This window comes from Triticum dicoccoides, chromosome 3A, assembly GCF_002162155.2.
Source record: "Triticum dicoccoides isolate Atlit2015 ecotype Zavitan chromosome 3A, WEW_v2.0, whole genome shotgun sequence".
NCBI classification, from domain to species: Eukaryota; Viridiplantae; Streptophyta; class Magnoliopsida; order Poales; family Poaceae; genus Triticum; species Triticum dicoccoides.
The window spans coordinates 96,996,230-97,019,231 of record NC_041384.1 but is presented as its reverse complement, the minus strand read 5'-3'; the positions used below and the strand labels follow the sequence as shown (position 1 = coordinate 97,019,231).

Below are 23,002 nucleotides of genomic sequence, written 5' to 3'. Positions count from 1 at the left end.
CTCACGCTACGGCGAGACGCTCTCCGCCTCGTTCTCTCGGACAGGCGCGGAGTTACGGTGGACGCGCGGTTTCTCCGTTCGGGGGAAATCGTCGACATCGGCGAGATTGTTTCCTTCCTGTGTCATTTCGCGAAGATTCGAGATTGACTACCGGCGGCGAGCGCTACGCCGACGAAGGAGGCGCGGGGCGAGGGACGTGGCAATGCGGTACATGGGAAGGGCACGGGGCTGCGTGTGTGTGGACCAAGTCCAGGCGAAACGGACCCAAGCCCCACTCACCGCCCGCCAATGGCAGATGCAAGCCACATGGGAGCTGATCCGGCCATCCATCCCCATTGGCAGGTGGGAAACACTGGTATAAAGTCCCCGCCTCGCCCGATCCTTGACCTAGAGGAATCATTCTCCCACTTCTGGGCGGCGGAGAAAAACCCTAGATCGAGAAATTCGGAGTCGTTCGAGTGGTGGAAGGGCAAGGTCGGAGGGGATCCCAGATCCTTTGCGGAGGTTGCGACCGCTAAGGTACCACCTCCTCCCATGGCGACCGAGGTGGGGCGCGGGAACCGTGGAGGGGGCGGAGCGGGACATGCGAACCGCGGAGGAGGGCGGCAACCTGGCCGTGGCAACGGCCGCGGAGGCGACCGCAGCAAGTTCTCATGGAAGCGGGACGAGGGAAGCGGCCACACAAACTCTAAATCCTCCACAATCATGCCGGCCTCGGAGGGCGCCTCGCGGTGGGACGAGGCGGCGGCGCCCAAGCATCGCGACCAAGACGGCGGGATCTGGGTGCAGAAGGCCAAGGAATCGTCTGAATCTGGCGGCATCTCCACCGGACATCAATCTGCTTCACCTCGGCGCCACATACATGGAATACAAAACCCTGCTCAGGTGCCTCCGTCCAAAAAATCCATTGCCTGCCCCATTTGCAAGTCTTATGAACATCCTCCTATTCGATGCCCTCAAGCATATTGTGAAAGATGCGGCAAATTAGGACACCTTGCTTCTGTCTGTATTGAATTTCTGCCATGGGAATGTGTGGCACCGATGTGTGCGTTCCAGGGCAAAGGGCAAGGGTTTTACTATATTCATGATGCTTGCTCCGCCAACCAGCTTAAAGAGAGGGCTAATAACATTGTGGTCACGATTGTAGAGGGAGAAACATCTACTAGACAAATGGAACTTGATTTATCTGCTTACTTAGCTACTGATTGGCGTCGTTCAGCTCATGCAATAGGACCAGGAACCTTTGTAGTGCGCTTTCCTAATCCTCGAGCAGTGGCCCAAATTTGCTATGTGGGGAAAATCACTCTTAAAACTAGCGGGGTTGTTATTCATGTTACTAAATGGTCATATGCTGTTGGGGCTAAAGGGGTTATGGAAATAGCTTGGGTCAAAATTAGCAATATCCCTCTGGACAAAAGGAGTAATAGGAATCTGGCTTATGTTGCCTCGCTGGTGGGTGTTCCTTTGGAAGTAGATGCTGCTACCTTGCACCGTCCGACATCTGTCAGGGTCCGGATTGGTTGTAGAAATGTGGAGGAGATTCCTGCAGTCGCAGAGGCTGTGCTTGGTGATCATTTTTATGTTTTCTTTTATGAAGTGGATCAGATTCTGGTGAGGGATCCTAATAGAGAGAAAAAAGTTGTTCAAGCTTCCTCTAATCTTGGTGAAAAAAATATGGAGATGAAAAATTCCTTGCTGTCGACTCCTGGAGCTAACCTCGGTAGTTTTTCCACTAGGCTTGGAGGGAAATCTCCCTGCATTCCCCAGGGGGAAAAACAGGACCCTATTCGGGAGTCGCAGGAGAGTGTGGAATCTGATGAGTCACTGCACATGACCTTGTTTTTAGATTCCTTCAATCAGGAGACAATGGATGAAAAATAGGTTGAGAAGGTGGTTGGGGAGGCCAAGACGGCCAAAAATAATGAATATAGAGTGGAGTTTCCTGATATGGAGGGGGATATTGAAATGATCCCTGCTCCTCCCCTGGTCACTGAAGAAAATCTTTGGTTCAGTCTGAGGAATGCACAGAACAAGATGGAGAGGGTTGACGAAAAGGCCAGGGCAGCTGCAAAAAGAGAGACATCGAAGGTAATCCTCGAGTCCCCAACTCTTTTGATACACTATCTAATCCTGAACTTATCCTCAGAGCTGTGAAAATGGGGGTAAACATCCCAGATGCTGATTTTACTAATGTTGATATCATTAGAGAATTAGAAAAATGTAGAAATGTGGAAACTGTTAAGGACAAACAGACTCAGCCTGATGTGGGTGGGGGACATTTGGTATTAACTAATGCAAAAGGGGACCAGACTCCTCTTAATATGAACTGAGAGGATAATAGTGATGTGGATAATGATAACTTTATTGTGGTCCGATCTAGGAAGAAAAGAGAGAGAAAGATTAATGTGGTGATAGCTAGACCTTGCACTAGAAGTCAAAAAGGGGGGGCTTCCTTGCAAAATGTTGCCGGTGGATCTACTCTGCTTCCTAGTAGAAACACCAGGCAGGGGGGTGTCAAAAAGAAAAAATGAACGGTATATTTTGGAACTGCAGAGGAGCAGGTAAGAAAGGGATGACTACCTGCTTCGTTGATATAATAAAAGATCATTCCCTGGACTTCCTTGGTATCCAGGAAACTAAGAAGAAGAACTTCACCCCTAATCTCCTTAGAAAAATTGACCCTCTTGATAAGTTCAATTGGAACTGGATCCCTTCGATTGGTAAGTCTGGAGGCATATTGTGTGGGACTAGGAGAGAAACCATGGAGATTATTTCCTGGTCGGGGGGTGAATTCCTTATGCAGACTATTGTCTTTAATGTGAACCTCAAATGTGTGTGGACCCTAGTGGTGGTATATGGGCAGCCCAAAAAGAGAGAAAAAATGATTTCCTTGCAGAATTGGCTACGACATGTGCCACGATTAGTAATCTTTATGTGGTTGGTGGTGATTTTAATATCTTACGTGAAAGTGGTGACAAGAATAAAAAATTAACCTACTCCCAATATATAGATAGCTTCAACGCTATCATTCAGTCCCTGAACCTTAGAGAGATTCATATGGGAGGGGGAAAATACACCTGGTCCAATAAGCAAAAACACCCTACACTGGAGAAACTGGACAGAATCCTTATGAACCCTACTTGGGAAGATCTATTCCCTATGGTTACAGTTCGTAAGTTGGTATGAGATGTCTCAGACCACAACCCGTTGTTGCTGTCGACGAACCCTATTAGAAAAAATCCCACCCGGCAGCGCGAATTCAGATTCGAGCTGAGCTGGCTTAAGAATGAGGATTTCTTTAGGACGGCTAAAAAGATTTGGGAAAGACCTGTGCATTCTGATGACCCTATCGATATCCTTAATATCAAGTTGAAACGCCTCAAGAAATATTATAAAGGGTGGGGGGGCACATTCCTTTGGGCATGCTAGAAAGAGGAAAAATGGATTAAGGAGGAGTTGGAAAAAATAGAAAAACAGGAAGAAGAAGGCCCCCTCGACCCGGAATCATATGAGAGGAGGACAACCCTAAATATAGAGCTTAATGAAATCCTTGCAGATGAGGAACTTTTTTGGCTGCAACACTCTAATGAGCGTTGGTTACTTAAAGGGGATCAAAACACAGCCTATTTTCATCGAATAGCCAATGGCAGAAAGAGAAAAAACACGATACACTCCTTTGCTGATGGAGAAGTTATTATTGAAGGGACTCAAAATCTCCTTGACCATGCCACTGCCTACTATAAAAATACTTTTGGACCTGCTAGTGGAAACTTATTTCACCTTGCCCCTGATACTTGGATGGATGAAGAAAAACTTACGAAAGAAGATAACCTGATCCTTACAAGTGAATTTACAGAAGAGGAAGTTAAAAAAGCCTTGTTTAGTATGGAAAGTAACAGAGCGCTCGACCCTGACAATATCCCTGTGGAATTCTATAAACACTGTTGGGAATTTGTTAAAAACGATATTATGCACCTATTCAAAGCGTTCCACAACAATACCTTGGATGTGGCATGCCTGAACTATGGTGTCATAACACTGATGCCTAAGATGAATGGAGCAAAGAAAATACAATAGTACCGCCCAATATGCCTCCTACGATGCCCATACAAATTGATCACGAAAGTTCTGGACAATAGGGTTGCGGTATTTGCTGATAAGCTGATTAGCAAGCACCAGAATGCTTTTATCAAGCATAGAAATATAATGGATGGAATCCTCACGCTACATGAGGTGTTGCATCACACTCATCAAAAGAAAAAATGTGGGATTGTATTAAAATTGGACTTTGAAAAAGCATACGATAAGATAAACTGGGACTTCCTACTAGAATGTCATCGTAATCGTGGCTTTGGGGCAACCTGGTGTGGATGGATCGAACGAATCCTACATAATGGCACGGTGAGCATTAAACTGAACAATGAAACAGGTGCGTATTTCCAAAGTCACAAGGGGGTCCGGCAAGGCGATCCCCATTCTCCTTTACTTTTTAACCTGGCTGTAGAGACACTCTCGAAAATGGTTCTTAATGCACAAAAAGAGAAAATGCTGACGGGCTTAGCACCTGACTTGATTGAGGGGGGGTGTGGCTATCCTGCAATATGCAGATGACACTGTAATATGTTTTGAACATGATAAGGAAGCGGCTGTGAATCTGAAGCTTCTATTGTACCTGTTTGAACTTATGTCAGGACTGAAGATCAATTTTATGAAAAGCGAAATCCTCTGTGTCGGTGGAGATGATAGTACCCTTTCCTTTTATGTTGGTCTCTTTAATTGTAGTATTGGACATTTCCCAATGAAATACTTGGAAGTCCCAGTCAGTTTCTCTTCTTTGTGTAGCATAGACTGGGATTTTATGGATGAGAGGTTCCTTAAATGCTGTGAACCCTGGATTGGTAATGCAGCATCTTCGGGTGGGAGGATCATCCTTCTCAATTCCTCATTAACTAGCATTGTCTTTTACTACATGTCTATGTTCCTTCTTCCTAAAGGGGTGATTGAGAAACTGGATAAACACCGTAAGCGGTTCTTTTGGCAAGAACATGAGGGGCGTAAACGAAACCATCTAGTGAGATGGAATAGAATTTGTAGATCCAAAGAGAAATGGGGACTGGGAGTCAAGGATCTTCATAAACAGAATTTAGGCCTCCTCACCAAGTGGTGGTGGAAGCTGGAAACTAAACAAGGGCTATGGCAGGATGTGATCCGGGCCAAGTACTTTAAGCAAGACACGGTGACCTCTGTCAAAACTAAATTCAATGACTCGCCAATCTGGAAAGCAATCATGAAAACTAAAGATTACTACCTGGCTGGCAGAAAAGTGAATTTACAATCTGGAGATCTTGCTAGACTGTGGGTTGATCCAGTTGACAATGAACCTCCCCTCCAGTTGCAGTTTCCTATGATTTATGATATTTGCAATGATCAAGATATCACGGTTGCTAAGTTCAGGGAAGGGGTGGAGGAAAAAACTTTTTTAGAAGGCAACTCCACCCTCCCATGCTTGAGCAATGGAGTAATATCAAATCTATAGTGGGGACTTGGCCGATGACTAGCGAAGCCGACCAATTGGTCTGGACCTTGGGGAAGAAAAGTAGGTTTACTACGAAATCTGTTTATGAATATTTGGAAAGAAATGTGGCGGGGGCAAACTACAAGTGGATATGGAAAGCAAAAATTCCCCTTAAAATTCAAGTTTTCCTTTGGCAACTGTTTCAGGACACTATCATAACTAGAGATGTGATGAGTAGACGAAAGTGGCTGGGAAATCCTGCCTGCTCCTTCTGTGTGGAGAGAGAAACATCCCAGCATCTCTTCTTCACTTGCCCTATGGCCAGAGTTCTCTGGAGGACTGTAGGCTATGTACTGGGCACGGATCTGTGTCCAAGTAACATTTGGCAGTACTATTCATGGGCTTACATGTTTTTACCTGATGGGGAGAAATTTTATACCTTTGGTCTAGCAGGATTCTGTTGGGCGATGTGGATTAATCGTAACAGTGTTACCTTTGAGTCTAAACATATGAGGTCGCCTTTTGATGTGGTTTACTCTGCATGTGGTTTTCTTACCTACTGGGCAGGTTTGATGACAGGAGATGATCGAGAGATGATGGAGCACGGAGCCAAGATGCTGAGGACCAATGCGTCGAACATGATGCGGATCTGTGCAGCGCCGAGGGGAACCTCAAACTGAGAGCTGAAGCGTTTGCTGCTGAAAGATAGTTCGTTTGCTCCTGCGTGAGTGCTTAACTATATCTGGAAAAATAGTCCTTTCGCCCCTGCGTGGGCTCATGGTTTATGTCCTGGAGTAACCCTCCTAAAACTTGTTGGAATTCTCCTGGTTAGAGTTAGTCGGCTGGTTTTAGGGTGTCGTTGGGTTTTCGCCCCATGGTGAGCTGCTCGATGATGAGTGCTCATTGTGGGTTTCCCAGCGGTGCTTTGAGCTCGCTTCCCCTTTCTAGGTCTCCTTTTGAACTCTTAAAACTATTTGTATTTCCGTTATGCTAAGTAATGGAAAGGGGTTATGCCCGGCTCAAAAAAAAGTATGTGAGTTCTTTATGACTAATGTTGAGTCCATGGATTATACGCACTCTCACCCTTCCACCATTGTTAGCCTCTCTAGTACCGCACAACTTTCGCTGGTACCATAAACCCACCATATACCTTCCTCAAAACAGCCACCATACCTACCTATTATGGCATTTCCATAGCCATTCCGAGATATATTGCCATGCAATTTTCCATCATGACACATTCATCATTGTCATATTGCTAGCATGATCATGTAGTTGACATAGTATTTGTGGCAAAGTCACCATTCATAATTCTTTCATACTTGTCACTCTTGATTCATTGCATATCCGGTACACCGCCGGAGGCATTCATATAGAGTCATCTTTGTTCTAGTATTGAGTTGTATCATCGAGTTGTAAATAAATAGAAGTGTGATGATCATCATTTAATAGAGCATTGTCCCAAATTAAAAAAAGGCCAAATAAAAAAAGAGAAAGGCCAAAAAAGGCCAAATAAATAAAAAAGGGCAATGCTACTATCCTTTTTCCACACTTGTGCTTCAAAGTAGCACCATGATATAGCGAGTTTCATATATTGTGCTTCAAAGTAGCACCATGTTCTTCATATAGAGAGTCTCATATGTTTTGTCATTTTCATAGACTAGTGGGAATTTTACATTATAGAACTTGGCTTGTATATTCCAATGATGGGCCTCCTCATGTGCCCTAGGTCTTCGTGAGCAAGCGAGTTGGATGCACACCCACTTAGTTTCTTTTTGAGCTTTCATACACTTATAGCTCTAGTACATCTGTTGCATGGAAATCCCTACTCACTCACATTGATATCTATTGATGGGCATCTCCATAGCCCGTTGATACGCCTAGTTGATGTGAGACTATCTTCTCCTTTTTTTCTTCTCCACAACCACCATTCTATTCCACCTATAATGCTATGTCCATGGCTCACGCTCATGTATTGCGTGAAGATTGAAAAAGTTTGAGAACATCAAAAGTATGAAACAATTGCTTGGTTTGTCATCAGGGTTGTGTATGATTTAAATATTTTGTGTGGTGAAGATGGAGCATAGCCAGACTATATGATTTTGTAGGGATAGCTTTCTTTAGCCATGTTATTTTGAGAAGACATAATTGCTTTGTCAGTATGCTTGAAGTATTATTATTTTTATGTCAATATGAACTTTTGTCTTGAATCTTTCGGATCTGAATATTCATGCCATAATTAAGAAGAATTACATTGAAATTATGTCAACTAGCATTCCACATCAAAAATTATCTTTTTTATCATTTACCTACTCGAGGACGAGCAGGAATTAAGCTTGGGGATGCTTGATACGTCTCCAACATATCTATAATTTTTTATTGCTCCATGCTATATTATCTACTGTTTTGAGCAATGTTGGGCTTCATTATCCACTTTTATATTACTTTTGGGACTAACCTATTAACCGGAGGCCCAGCCCAGATTTGCTATTTTATGCCTATTTCAGTGTTTTGAAGAAAATGAATATCAGACGGAGTCGAAACGGAACGAAATCAACTGGAGATTAGATCAGAAGTTCCGCCTCCAGAAGCCTCCGTAGCCACCGAAAACCAATCTAGACCCGTTCCGGCACCCTGCCGGAGGGGGCAATCCCTCACCGGTGGCCATCTTCATCATCCCGACACTCTCCATGATGAGGAGGAAGTAGTTCTCCCTCGGGGCTGAGGGTATGTACCAGTAGCTATGTGTTTGATCTCTCTCTCTCTCTCTCTCTCGTGTTCTTGATTTGGCACGATCTTGATGTATCGCGAGCTTTGCTATTATAGTTGGATCCTATGTTTCTCCTCCCCCTCTTCTCTCTTGTAATGAATTGAGTTTCCCCTTTGGAGTTATCTTATCGGATTGAGTCTTTAAAGACTTGAGAACACTTGATGTATGTCTTGCCGTGGATATCTGTGGTGACAATGGGATACCACGTGCTACTTGATGTATGTCTTGGTGATCAACTTGCGGGTTTCGTGACATTGGGAACCTATGCATAGGGGTTGGCACACGTTTTCGTCATGATTCTCCAGTAGAAACTTTGGGCACTCTTTGAGGTTCTATGTGTTGGTTGAATAGATGAATTGAGATTGTGTGATGCATTTCGTATAATCATGCCCACGGATACTTGGGGTGACATTGGAGTATCTAGGTGACATTAGGGTTTGGGTTGATTTGTATCTTAAGGTGTTATTCTAGTACGAACTCTAAGGTTGTTTGTGACACTTATAGGAATAGCCCAACGGATTGATTGGAAAGAATAACTTTGAGGTGGTTTCGTACCCTACCATAATCTCTTCGTTCGTTCTCCGCTATTAGTGACTTTGGAGTGACTCTTTGTTGCATGTTGAGGGATAGTTATGTGATCCAATTATGTTAGTATTGTTGAGGGAACTTACACTAGTGAAAGTATGAACCCTAGGCCTTGTTTACCATCATTGCAATACTATTTACGCTCACTTTTACCATTAGTTACCTTGCTGTTTTTATAATTTCAGATTACAAAAACTATTATCTACTATCCATATTGCACTTGTATCACCATCTCTTCACCGAACTAGTGCACCTATACAATTTACCATTGTATTGGGTGTGTTGGGGACACAAGAGACTCTTTTTTATTTGGTTGCAAGGTTGCTTGAGAGAGACCATCTTCATCCTACGCCTCCTACGGATTGATAAACCTTAGGTCATCCACTTGAGGGAAATTTGCTACTGTCCTACAAACCTCTGCACTTAGAGGCCCAACAACGTCTACAAGAAGAAGGTTGTGTAGTAGACATCAGCAAGCAATGCGACTAATGAATTAGTTGCGGGATGATGTATTACGGAACGAGTAAAGAGACTTTCCAGTAACGAGATTGAACTAGGTATTGAGATACCGACGATCGAATCTCGGGCAAGTAACATACCGATGACAAAGGGAACAACATATGTTGTTATGCGGTTTGACCGATAAAGATCTTCGTAGAATATGTAGGAGCCAATATGAGCATCCAGGTTCCGCTATTGGTCATTGACCAGAGACGAGTCTCGGTCATGTCTACATAGTTCTCGAACCCGTAGGGTCCGCATGCTTAAAGTTCGGTGACAATCGGTAATATGAGTTTATGTGTTTTGATATACCGAAGGTAGTTCGGAGTTCCGAATATGATCGCGGACATGACGAGGAGTCTCAAAATGGCCGAGACATAAAGATCGATATATTGGAAGCCTATATTTGGACATCAGAATAGTTCCGGGTGAAATCGGGATTTTACCGGAGTACCGAGAGGTTACCGGAACCCCCCGGTAAATGTATGGGCCTTATTGTGCCATAGTGGAGAGAGAGAGAGACGAGACCAGGGCAAACCGCGTGCCCCCTCTCCCTCTGGTCCGAATTGGACTAGGAGGGGGGCGGCGCCCCCCTTTCCTTCCTCCCTCTCTCCCCCTTCCTTCTCTCCTAGTCCAACTAGGGAAGGGGGGATCCTACTCCCGATGGGAGTAGGACTCCTCCTGGCGCGCCCTGCTAGGGCCGGCCGGCCTCCCCCCTTGCTCCTTTATATACGGGGGCAGGGGCACCCCAAGACACACAAGTTGATCAGTTGATCTTTTAGCCGTGTGCGATGCCCCCCTCCACCATAATCCACCTCGGTCATATCGTAGCGGTGCTTAGATGAAGCCCTGCGTCGGTAGCATCATCATCACCATCATCACGTCATCGTGCTGACGAAACTCTCCCTCGAAGCTCTGCTGGATCGGAGCTCGTGGGACGTCACCGAGCTGAACGTGTGCTGAACTCGGAGGTGTCGTACGTTCGGTACTTGGATCGGTCGGATCGTGAAGACGTACAACTACATCAACCGCGTTCTCATAACGCTTCCGCTTACAGTCTACGAGGGTACATGGACGAAACTCTCCCCTCTCGTTGCTATGCATCACCATGATCTTGCTTGTGCAATTTTTTTGAAATTACTGCGTTCCCCAACAGTATTAGGCAAGGATGCCCTCTACCACATTCACTCTTTGTCCTTACAGTGAATGAACTCTCTCTCTCTCTCACTTCAAGAAGCATTACAAAATAACCAAGTGTCAGGTATGGCTCTTGGACCACAACGTCTACCAATTCATTCCCTCATGTTTGATGACGATCCTTTGGTATGTGATAAGGCTAATATGCAGGAAGCTTCAGTTATAGCCCAGGTTCTACAACATTTTTGTAATTTCTCATGTCAGATCCCAAACTGGAATAAGTCAGCCATTATGTTTAGTCATAATGTAGATTTACAGGTCAGGCAGCAAATCAAAGGAATCTTTCCAGTTCCTAACATTGACAGTTCCACTGTTCACCTTGGGCATCCTCTCATCCTCCCTGCCAAAGATAGAGCGGCTGCTTAGAACTTTGTATATGACAAATTCAAATCTAAACTAAGTGCCTATAAAGCTGACATGCTATCACACGCAGCAAGACTTACTCTTATAAGATCTGTCTTTGCCTCTATACATGTCTATTATATGTAAAATATTCTTTTCTCCAAAAAGTTTCTTGCAAAACTAACAACAATTATTAGGAACTTGGGCTGATAGAGAGAATCCTTCAACAAGAGTTTTATGTCTACGATCTTGGGCTGATAGATGTATTGAAAAGAAGAAATGTGGCTTAGGTGTCAGAAATCTACAGGCTATAAATCAAAGTCTTATTCTGTCAACAGCTTGGAGATTTGCAAAGGAACCCCAAAGTTACCTCTCTCTTATTCTCAAGGCCAAGTATCACAGTGACACGTCAATTTGGAGAGCTAAACACGATGTTCTCAAATCAGCCTTCTGGACTGCTATCCTGAAGGTCAGACCTCTTCTCATTTCTGCCTCCTTTTATCAATTGGTAGATGGTAGTAGTTCCATCTAGAGTACTCCTTGGTTCTCAGTGGCAAAATATTTATGAGAATCTTATAATCCAGCAGCCACCTTACTCTTATCCAGCTATTGTTAGTGATCTTTGGTTTCCTAATCAGAAAGCTTGGAACATCCATCTTGTCAATGCTCTGTTTCATCCTCATACTGCTCAAGCTATACTGCAAACCCCTATTGTTAATACTACTGGACAGGATGTGTTGGTTTGGAGACTAACCCCTGCAGGTGACCACTCTTCAAAAAGTGCCTACAAGCACTACTTCAATAATCTAGTACTACTAGCAAATCAGAGACCAAAATATGTTCCAATGCAGATTGTAAATCTTCTCACTCAGGTTTGGAGGGACAAACTCATGGAGCCAAGAGTTCAAACTCTCACATGGACACTTCTTCGCCGAGCACTTCCAACGTGTAAGCGTGCAAGTAAGTTCTCGAAACATGTTAGTGATAATTGTACTAGATGTGGCAACCAAGAGGATGAAATGCACATGCTTTTTCTAGGGCCTTTCTCAAAGGCTGCTTGGTTCTCGTCTCATTGGTATATTAGAACAGAAGTTTTGGTTGAACATAACCATTCCATTCCACAAATGATTAAGGTTTTACTGGATTTGGCCCATCCTCATATCAATGTAACTAGTGTATTCACTTTCTTGTGGTGCCTTTGGAAAGCACAAGATGATGCCCTGTTTGGTAGAAAATTTTGTCAACCATCGCAAGTATACCCGGTGGCGAATGCGATCTTACAGGGCCCAAAGCTTGAGGAGGTGATGGCAGGACAAGATGAATGCTCAACAACTGTTGTAGTACGACAACCATTAATCACACAAACACCATCTTTAGTTGCAGGTCAAGGAATCTTCTGCGATGTGGCTTGGACAAATGAGGCAAATATGCAACATTCTCCAGCAGGTATTAGTGTGACCATCCAATTTGGAGGAAATGGTCATTGTCAGCAGCTGTAGGTTTCAGCCATGTCTCCCCCGGTGTCATCTTCTCTCCAAGATGAAGCATATGGCCTACTCTTGGCCACAATGATAGCTGATACTCCCAGAACCGCAGTACTACACGGATTGTTTGGTACTTGCATCAGCAGCAATGACGAGTTCCATATTCAAAGACACATGTCACTTGAACATAAGGCCCATTATTGCTTCTATTCAAGCGTCGCCATCTTTTATCCGCACCAGGGTATCACACATCAATAGGTGTTTTAATGTTAAAGCACATCATCAAGCAAAGTTAGCGATCAAAATTAAAAAAAAAGGCATGTAGCTCTCCGATGCCTCTCTTCAGACCATTGTTGAGGAAATCGTTAACTGGTAGCTGCTCGGTTGGCTGGTGAGTAGGGGATTAATCGACTAATCGGCAAGTTAATCGGCCATTTAATCAACTAATCGGACGATTTTTGAGTTTATCGGCTACTCGGTGACCCTACGAGTAGGGATTAATCGGCAAGTTAACTGGTTAATCGGATGAATTCTTGAACAGGGCTTCAGACACATGACCCTGTACAGTGAGAGATGCTCTCGCCATGTCAAGTGTGAGACCCTATATTAAGAAAATATCCAACATATGTTTTTTAAAAAATTCATTGTGCATTTTAAAATTGTTCAACATATATCACAAAAATGTTCAATGTGTACTTAAATATTGTTCAGAGTATATGACAAAAATGTTCAATGTGTATTCAGATATTGTTCAGCGTATATAAAAAACATGTTCAATGCATATTTAAATATTGTCCAGCATATATCACTAAAATTTTAGTGAGTATTTTAAAAATTGTTCAATTTATATTAAGATTTTTTTCAATAGATTTTAAAACCTTTTCATGTTTTAAAATTTTATTCAGATTTCAAATTTTGTTCACTATTCCAAAGCATTATTCACATTTTATTTAAATTATTCACAATTTTCCCAACAAATGGTTATTTTTTTGAACTTTCTAAATCTGCCGCTGCATTTAGTTCTTAAATTTTCGCTCTTCCAAAAATTTGTTTACCCTCAGCAGCTGAAGTGTTAAGGAACCGCAGGTCTTCACTGTGTGGTTCATAGTTTGATTTTCTAGTAGCACATTTTTTGGGGATTTTCTGATTGCTTTATGGCGCCACTGAATGGGCTGGTCCATTAGGATCACCCCTACGCAAAAGCTCTGGCTTTTGACGCTCGTGGGCATCGTATAGGGGGTTTCGGCCGAGCTTTGCTACATCTACGTAAAAGGTGTTACGAAATTTACGTCGAGCTTATGTGGCCTAATTTGGTTGAAAGTAAAAAAAAGACCCATGCTCACCCCATGAAATTCGCGGGGGAGCAATCAGTTTATAGGAAGAGAAGTTATGTAGCATTACCTAAGAGTTACGGAGGTGTAGCATTTTTTTGTCTCGGCCTCACCCCCTTGAAAGGGCAATGCTAGACCTAAGTAAGGTTTGTTACGTGTTTTACGTAAACAACATCGTGGAAAAAGATTATTGGATCGGTAAGGGGGAAGGGGACCACCCGCGTCAAAATCAGCGGGGCAAGAGGCTTATAGTTTGAAAAATTACGCAGGTCTTCGTAGCCACCTGATAGGTGCAGGATATATCTGGCCATCTGCCGGGCCGGGCCTACCAAAGCCCGAGGCCGGCCCATCCCGGCCGTCGGGCCTGGTTTTTGGGCCTAAGCCTAGCCAAAAAGTGATAAAGCCCGCCGGGCCGAGGCCCTTTAGTAAATCATGAAAACGACGGGCCTGAGCCCAAGCCCGACCCGGCCTTCGGGCTCAAAATCTAGGCCCAGGCCAGGCCCGGATGCAGCATTGGGTCGGGCTTTTTCGGGCCGTTCAGGCCAGGTGGACTAGTGTAGGATTATCTCCCTTGAGATTCAGGGGTAGGGAGAGATTCGTAGGTGTAGGTGTATGATTATAGTTTGCATATTTGCGAGCAGGCAGCAGTCTTTCGTTTTTAGGGAAAGAATCCACATTATTGTCGTCCAGTGCATCGTTTTCCCTTTTTCTTTTTGACTAATCCTCGTGCACCAACCAAGCCGAGGAGTTCAAGTTCGATACAGTGTCCAGTGCCGCCCCCTCTTCCACAGCTCCACTTCCAAGTGCCAAAGCGGGGCGCCACCGCCACAGCATGGCGCTTCCAGCGATCTCGTGGCCGCTCATCTCCCTCCTCCTCGCCGTGACGCCAGCCCATAGCACCTGTGAGGAGAGCGTGCGCATCGCGGGCGCAGGCGGCTTGCTGCAATGCTACCCGGCGCCGGCGCTCAGCAACGCCACGAACGGCACGGCGTTTCGTGCCACCCTGCTCCCGCTCCTCCGCTCTCTCCCCTCCGCCGCCGCGCCCACGGGCTTCGCCTCCCTACGGTCCGTCACTCGCGGGGAGCGCGCGTTCGCGCGGGGGCTCTGCCTCGGCAACTCCACGGTGCCGTCCGAGTGCGCCCGGTGCCTGTCCGCCGCGGCTGGGAACCTCACCGCCGGCTGCGGCTCCACCAGCCGGCGCGCCGGCTTCTGGAGCGACCGGTGCTTCCTCGCCTACGCCGACACCAACACATCCTCGCCTAGCGAGGACGCCTTCCGCGCTCTCGTCCTCCTCGACGCCGTCCCTGCCTCTAAGGTCAACACCAAATCCTTCTACTACGTCCACCTGCACGATGAGCTGGTCGCCATGGCGCAGCAGGTGGCGCGGCGCGCGGCCGCGAACATCTCCGGGCCGCGGATGCTGGCCACAGCGGAGGAGAGCAACTCCGAGAGCGCGGTGAGCAGAACAGTGCACGTTCTGGCGCAGTGCGGGAGGGACCTTACGGTGGCGTGGCGGCCGCGGTGGTGGGCTTCAACTGCTACATGCGGTTTGAGGTCTCCACTGCAGCGTGTGGCGACACTATCTGGGGCGGTGAGTTATCTTGATCAATCATTCTCTCTCTTGAGTTTCCAATTTCTTCTCACGGACAGAAATAGGCTGCATATTTACTCCAAAACGTCTCAACGAGAGAAACTAATAGTCAAGGTTTTGTTTTCCGGCAGCTGTAGCACCGGTGCTACTCGTGCTATGTATGTTGGCAGGAGGCGCATGTGGGTGTATGTGTGCTTTACCCTGATGAAGTGGAGAAAGAAGGATGAAGCAACCACATGTGCGTTATTTATCGTCCACTGATTGTCTAATCTGAAAATTCGTTACAACATAATCAGAGATCAGAAACGCAATAAAACCTTATGTTCCAATTAAGTTTCTTATTGCACCAACTAGGAGCCGGGTCGCTGGTTCGCTGTTACATCTTTACATGGATGGACACAAATCATATTCACCGCTTGACCTGCCATTTTTTTTACAGATTTGCCAACCTGGCGCACACCCCTTTCATCATGGGCTCCGTCCATTTTTTTTTTCTTCTCATTCGCATGAGTACGCAACGCACGCCAGTTTTTTCGTCAGCTGCTGGCCCATTTTGATTTGGGAAGCTTCAAGATGCTTGCAGTTCGGATTTCTTTTTTGTTTTTTCTTTGGGTTTTCATTTTTTCCCAACATTTTTCACACATTCATGAACTCTTTAAAATTTATGAATGTTTTTCAAAAGCGTGATCTTCTTAAATTGGTGAACCTTTTTTCAATTTGGTAAAAATAATAATTAAATCCACAAATGTTTTCATATGGATGAACATTTTCAAATCCGCAACATTTTTCGCCAAATTTGCGTTTTTTGTTCAAAATTCATGGTTTTTTCAAAAGTACAATTTATTTCATACTCGTGATTTTTTCATATTCATATCTTTTCTAAAACTTATGAAATTTTTTTAATACATGTTTATTTTTCTTTTTTTCTTCAATTTTACCAATTTTTCCAAATGTTTTTTTCCACAAGTCAACAATCAAATGGTGAACGGTCAACCAATCCAGCAGTAAATCGGTCAACCTGTCCATATGTCAACCCGTCAGCGGCCCACTAGTCAACTAGGCATAGCTTGGCCGGCCCAGTGCGCGCGAGAGAGAGCATCAGTTGGCTTAGCTGGCGCCGTAAGGGCAACCATGAGCGGAATTCCATCATGAGCTCTCGAGAGAGTTCCAATCTACGAGGTCTTTCCTAACAATTTGGCACATGTATTTCGGGCTCCCCAATGGGGTTTGTAGGTTTGATTCACGAGAGCTTGAGTAGTGAAGCCTGATTCTCATATATAGAGAAAAAAATCTATCTTGGACTGTACGAGAAAATTCCTAGTTCTTGTAGTCACTTCCTCAAATAAAAATAAAAAAGTTCTCACAGTCATCCCCTCGGGATAAAAAAGTTCCCATGGTCAATAGTCACAGATAGAGAGGGAAAACCGATAATGCTATCCGGTTGACGTTCCTTGTGAAGGGATGGCAAACGAACGCTGTTTGCTGGCAGTTTTAGTTGCCATGCAAGATCAAACGATGGCAATTTCTTCTTGGTTTTGCTCAAAATTTCCTTCTTTCCAGTAACAGTCATGCTGTTATGAAGAAATTGTCGACCTCCACACAACTACGACCGTCATCTAAATGTTCCCAAATACCAACCGTTATAGTGAACATTCGTCAGATAGTAGGGTCCAAAAACGATTTGTTGTGCATAGAAATTCCTTACCATAACTATCTGGTCAAGATATGGCAGATGCAGAACTATCCAGTAGTAGTACTAACGCGTGGAACGGCATGCGTTGCCACCGGTCACGTGTCACAATCACGGCGACGCCTCGAGGGTTCAATTGGCACGATACTGTTGAAAATATGAGCAATTTACCGAATGATTTTATTAACAGAAATACTAGATAAAGCATGACTAATATAGTAGAGATAAAACAAGTCATGCGTTCTGACAGAGAGAAGGAAAATAGCTTCTGCATATATGAACCGTAGCCTATCATATCTAAAGTATACAGAATAGCAAGTAGCATATATGAAGTAGAACCTAACATGTGTAGGACAAGGACTAGAACAAGGAACTGTGGCAGAACCTTTAACAGGAGAGACAAGAACACGTACGGGACAACAGCAGCAGAAGCGCTGGACTTGGGGTCGGTGTCCTCGCCTGCCATGTCGTCGAGGAGGTCGTGGACGTCGGGGAAGAAGTCGTCGTCGGGGAAGTCGTCGTCGGCCACCGGATCATTCGTGATGAAGCAGCCAGTAGTCCGCTGAGCGTTCCCCAAAAACCTTATCACCCTTCTCCCGTACAGGACTCAAAAGGTGCGGTTTCGGAGGCCTACTGTCCCGACCTGCGGTGCACGCCGCAAGCCGGGATGGGGAAGATCGTAGCAGCAGCGCAGTGCTCCGGAACTTTGTGGCGAGAGGAAGGGGATCTTCTGGTGTGTCTCTCTGGAGAGGAGCGACCTCTCTTATATAGGCACATGAGAAGGACGCGAAGAGGCTGCGACGGGAGGTGAAGCAAAAAAGGGAGACGAAGCGAACAGGCAGCGGCCGAAGAGGCGCGCCGTTCGAATTTAGTGTCCACTACAAAAAAACGTTTCAACTCTCACGTGACCTTTCGTATACCCGTCGTGCGTGGCAAAAATTTAGACATCGGCTCGGCTCATTCCCGCAACCCGCGGCGCATCGTGACGAGGCGTGGCGAGGCGGGCGGCGGAGGAGGAGCGCGCGTGGATGTCCCTCTTGTTCTCATGCTTATACATGTGGGGAAAGAACCTCCCTTATAAAGAGGTCCAACTCCCTCTAAACTAGCAATGTGGGACTAAACTTTTGTTCCACCTCTTGCCTTGCACAAATGGGCTGCGTGGGCCTCTAGGATTTATTAGGAATTTCTGAAACTGCTATTGGGCTAGGCCCAAAATAGACAAAATTCCAGCAAACCCCCACCAGATCCCAGAGGCACACAAAAATTTGCCTTTGGTTTCAAAACACTGTTTTATATACCGGTACTGCAGTGGAGACTGTTAAGTTGAACTTCCACCTAGAACTCTATGCTACACTAGTAAGCAACTTGAACAGTGGACTGGGCCTTGAACTGCAAGTTTTCTGCAAATCTAACTTCACACAAAACCCTGATCGATACGTGGCTACCGTGGGTTTTCCCCGCGGGTGGAGCTTATGCGTCATACTCCGTGACCTTTCATGAGTTTACTAGAGAGAACTCTACTCTCATAGATTGCGACGTTTGACAATCAGACTCATATAGGTGTGTTCTTCAAAAGATGTTCTACAGGATAACATCTCTGCTTAAATAAGCCACTTAGAACACATTAAGATATACATCAACCTGCCATGCAGATAAGGAGAGTATTGCATCTTCATGGAGTGGTATTGTGAATAATAAGGATACTCTCCTCTCAGTTGACCAATAGCTTGTCTTCCACATCTAATTCACGGGATCTTCGATCATAAAGAATAGGTTACCACTATGAACAACTCATATTGTGGGTCTCATACCCATCTCCCTCGATGCATTATCTATCACATTACGTGATAGACCCTTAGTAAAAGGATCTGCCAGATTTTCAGACGTTTGGATATAATCCAACGCAATAACTCCGGAGTTTTTCATTTTCCTGACAGACTTTAACCTTCTCTAAACGTGTCTTGATGACTTCATGTTATCCTTTGAACTGCTCACTTTCGTGATCACAGTTTGATTGTCGCAGTTCATAAGGACACACGGTACAGGTTTCTCAACAACCGGCAAGTCATTCAAGAGCCGGCAAAGCCAATCTGCTTCAATCGTAGCTGTATCTAGTGATGTGAGTTTTGCTTCCATTGTTGACCTCGTTAAGATGGTCTGCTTGCAAGACTTTCAAGAAACAGCGCCACCTCCATGATTGAATACATAACCGTTCATGGCCTTTATCTCATCAGCATCTGAGATCCAGTTTGAGTCACTATACCCTTCAAGCACCTTTGGATGCCCCGTGTAGTGAATTCCATAATTTGCAGTGCCTTTCAAATAACGCAAAACTCTTTCTAGAGCTTTCCAATGCACATCTCCTGGTTTTGAAACAAACCGACTCAGTTTGCTAACAGCAAAAGAGATGTCAGGTCTTGTAGCACTGGCTAAATGCATAAGCGAGCCAATAATCTGAGAATACTTCAATTGGTCTCTAGCAACTCTTCCATTCTTTCAAAGCAACACACTAGCATCATATTGTGTTGGAGAGGGCTTGCAGTCATTATAGCCAAAGCGACTCAAGATCTTTTCCACATAGTGAGATTGAAGCAAAGTAATCCCACCATCATCGTCTCTCAACAACTTGATGTTTAGAATGACATCAGCCACTCCTAAATCCTTCATCTCAAAACAACGAGATAGGAAATCCTTGACCTGCTTAATAACTTTCAGATTTGTTCCGAAAATCAATATGTCATCAACATACAAGCACAGGATAACTTCCTCGCCCCCACCATGGTGATAGTACACACATTTGTCAGCTTCGTTCACAACAAAGCCTGCAGCTGTTAAAATTCTTGCAAACTTCTCATGCCACTGTTTGGGTGCTTGCTTAAGTCCGTACAAAGACTTCAGCAACTTGCACACTTTCCCTTCCTGACCATCTAGTACAAACCCATCTGGTTGTTCCATATAAATTTCCTCGTCCAACTCTCCATTTAGGAAAGCAGTCTTAACATCCATTTGATGAACGAGAAGACCATGCGAGGCAGCTAGTGAAAGTAGAACTCGAATAGTGGTCAGTCAAGCCACAGGTGAGTAATTATCAAAGAAGTCTTCACCTTCCTTTTGGGTATAACCCTTAGCCACGAGCCGAGCCTTGTACTTTTCAATAGTACCATCAGGCCTATGCTTCTTCTTGAATACCCATTTGCATCCTATAGGTTTGCACCCATAAGGACGATCAGTTATCTCTCAAGTTTCATTTGCCAATATGGAATCCATCTCGCTACGAACCGCTTCCTTCCAGTAGTCAGCATGTTCAGATGCATAGGCCTCTGAAATAGAACTGGGAGTGTCATCTATGAGATACACAAGAAAATCATCACCAAAGGACTTTGCAGTCCTCTGTCTCTTGCTCCTGGTAGGAACTTCATTGTTCTCCTCCACAGGACTTTCGAAGTGTTCCATCGAAATGGTAGGTTCGATAATTGTAAATGGTTCCTGATTCGATGAACTAGGCATCTCCTGATTAGATGAGGTAGCCATATCCTTCATGGGAAAGATATCTTCAAAGAAAGTCGCATCATTCGACTCCATGATCGTACCGACATGCATGTCAGGTACCTCAGATTTTACAACCAAGAATCTATAGCCAATGCTATGAAAAGCATATCCCAGGAAAACACAATCCACAGTCTTTGGTCCAAGCTTCCGCTTCTTTGGAATTGGAACATTGACTTTCACCAAACAACCCCATGTTCGCAGATAAGAGAGTTTTAACCTTTTCTTCTCCCATTCCTCGAATGGAGTTATCTCTTTGTTCTTTGTGGGGACTCGGTTCAGGACATGACATGCTGTCAATATCGCCTCCCTCCACCATGCCTTGGAGAGACCCGATGTATCTAACATGGCATTAACCAAATCAGTTAGAGTACGGTTCTTTCTTTCGGCCACCCCATTTGACTGAGGTGAGTAGGGAGGAGTCCTCTCATGGATTATACCATGTTCCGCACAAAAAGCATCAAACTCAGTGGAAAAATACTCTCCACCACGGTCGGACCTAAGCCTCTTGATTTTTCGATCAAGTTGGTTTTCCACTTCAGCTTTGTAGATCTTGAAAAAGTTCAAAGCCTCATCCTTAGATTTCAGAAGATACACACGGCAGTATCTAGTGGAGTCATCAATTAACGTCATGAAATATTTCTTTCCACCTTTTGTCAACACACCATTCATTTCACATAGATCTGAATGTATGAGCTCTAGTGGTGCAAGATTTGTTATTTCCGCAGTCGTGTGAGACTTACGAGGTTGCTTAGCTTGCACACACACTTGACACTTAGATCCCTTGACGGTGGTGAAACTAGGGATTAAGTTCAGCTTCGCTAGTCGCGACATGCAACCAAAGTTAACATGACAAAGACGTGAATGCCACACATTGGATTCACTATTGTTGCAAATATGATTAACAACTTTATTGCAAACGTCTGATAAGGATAAACGAAACAAGCCTCCTGACTCATAGCCTTTACCAACAAAGGTTCCATACTTGGATATTACAAATTTATTCGACTCAAAGACAGGCTTGTAGCCATCTCTACAAAGAAGAGATCCGCTAACAAGATTTTTATTGACGGAGGGAACATAATGCACGTTCTTTAGCCGCACGATCTTCCCCGAAGTAAACTTCAGATCGACCGTGCCAACACCACAAACAGAAGCACTTGAACCGTTGCCCATCAGCACGGTTGAAGTCCCTGCGGTCTGATAAGACAAAAACATGGAATATCACCGCATACATACACATTAGCACCCGTGTCAATCAACCAGTCAGGAGAATGACATATTGAAAGAATAGTGGGAAATATACCATACCCAGCATCCTTCATGTCAGTGTCTCCAATGACAACATTAGCGGTCTTGCCGCCTTTCCCAGGATTACGCTTGTCATAGCGATTAGGGCAACTAGGAGCCCAATGATCAGGATCCCCACACACATGACAAGCACCTTTCTTCTTGCCATTCTTCTTCTTGAAGTTCGTGTGTTGCACAGCCTTGTTCTTCCCATCAAACTTTGCTTTACCATCAAACTTGCCCTTGTTCTTGAACTTGTGGGGCCGAAAGTTCCGCTTCTGTACCACATTGGCACTAGATCCTCCCTCAATACCTCGAGCACGTGTGTCCTTTGCTCTCGCCTTTTCTTCCACGTCAAGAGTGCCAATGAGATCTGGGACGGAAAACTCCTGCCTCTTATGCTTCAGCAAGGTAGCAAAGTTCCTCCATGAAGGAGGAAGCTTAGTGATGATACCTCCGGCAACAAACTTGTCCGGTAGCATACAACTGAAGTGCTCAAGTTCTCTAGCAAATGACTGTATCTCATGAGCTTGCTCAACCACGGAGCGCTCTTCAGTCATCCTGTAATCTTAGAATTGCTCCATGATGTACAGCTCAGTGCCAGTATCTGAGACCCCAAACTTGGCCTCAAGTGCATCCCACATATCTTTTCCATTATCAATTGACGCATAAGCATCAACAATGTTCTCACCAAGAACACTCAAGAGAGCAGCCTTAAACAGAGTATCCATTTTCTGAAAAGCTTGTGTCTGTTGAGCATCAAGCTCTCCTTCAGGTTTGCCGAGAGTGGCATCATAGCAACTCATGGTTTGAAACCATAAGACTGCTCTCACGCGCCACCTCTTATAGTGGATACCCTCAAACATAGGAGGTCTCATGGAAGCAGCAAAACCACTTGGGGTAAATTGCCTATAATAAGGTTTTTGGATTGTTGGAAATATGAGCAATTTACCGAATGATTTTATTAACAGAAATACTAGATAAAGCATGACTAATATAGTAGAGATAAAACAAGTCATGCGTTCTGACAGAGAGAAGGAAAATAGCTTCTGCATATATGAACCGTAGCCTATCATATCTAAAGTAGACAGAATAGCAAGTAGCATATATGAAGTAGAACCTAACATGTGTAGGACAAGGACTAGAACAAGGAACTGTGG

At 44.6% G+C, this 23,002-nt stretch overlaps 2 protein-coding genes across 2 annotated transcripts; both read left to right on the top strand.

Annotated features, from left to right (window-relative positions):
* Positions 1 to 410: 410 nt before the first annotated feature.
* On the top strand, positions 411 to 6,481 carry LOC119267344 (RNA-binding protein FUS-like). The gene is made up of 2 exons (XM_037548718.1): positions 411 to 885; positions 6,083 to 6,481. The coding sequence occupies exons 1-2, from the start codon at positions 535 to 537 to the stop codon at positions 6,086 to 6,088; spliced, it is 357 nt and encodes a 118-aa protein (XP_037404615.1). The 5' UTR covers positions 411 to 534; the 3' UTR covers positions 6,089 to 6,481.
* Positions 6,482 to 14,557: 8,076 nt separating this feature from the next.
* LOC119272013 (cysteine-rich receptor-like protein kinase 10) lies at positions 14,558 to 15,649 on the top strand. Its single transcript, XM_037553620.1, has 2 exons — positions 14,558 to 15,316; positions 15,448 to 15,649. The coding sequence occupies exons 1-2, from the start codon at positions 14,558 to 14,560 to the stop codon at positions 15,451 to 15,453; spliced, it is 765 nt and encodes a 254-aa protein (XP_037409517.1). The 3' UTR covers positions 15,454 to 15,649.
* Positions 15,650 to 23,002: the final 7,353 nt, after the last annotated feature.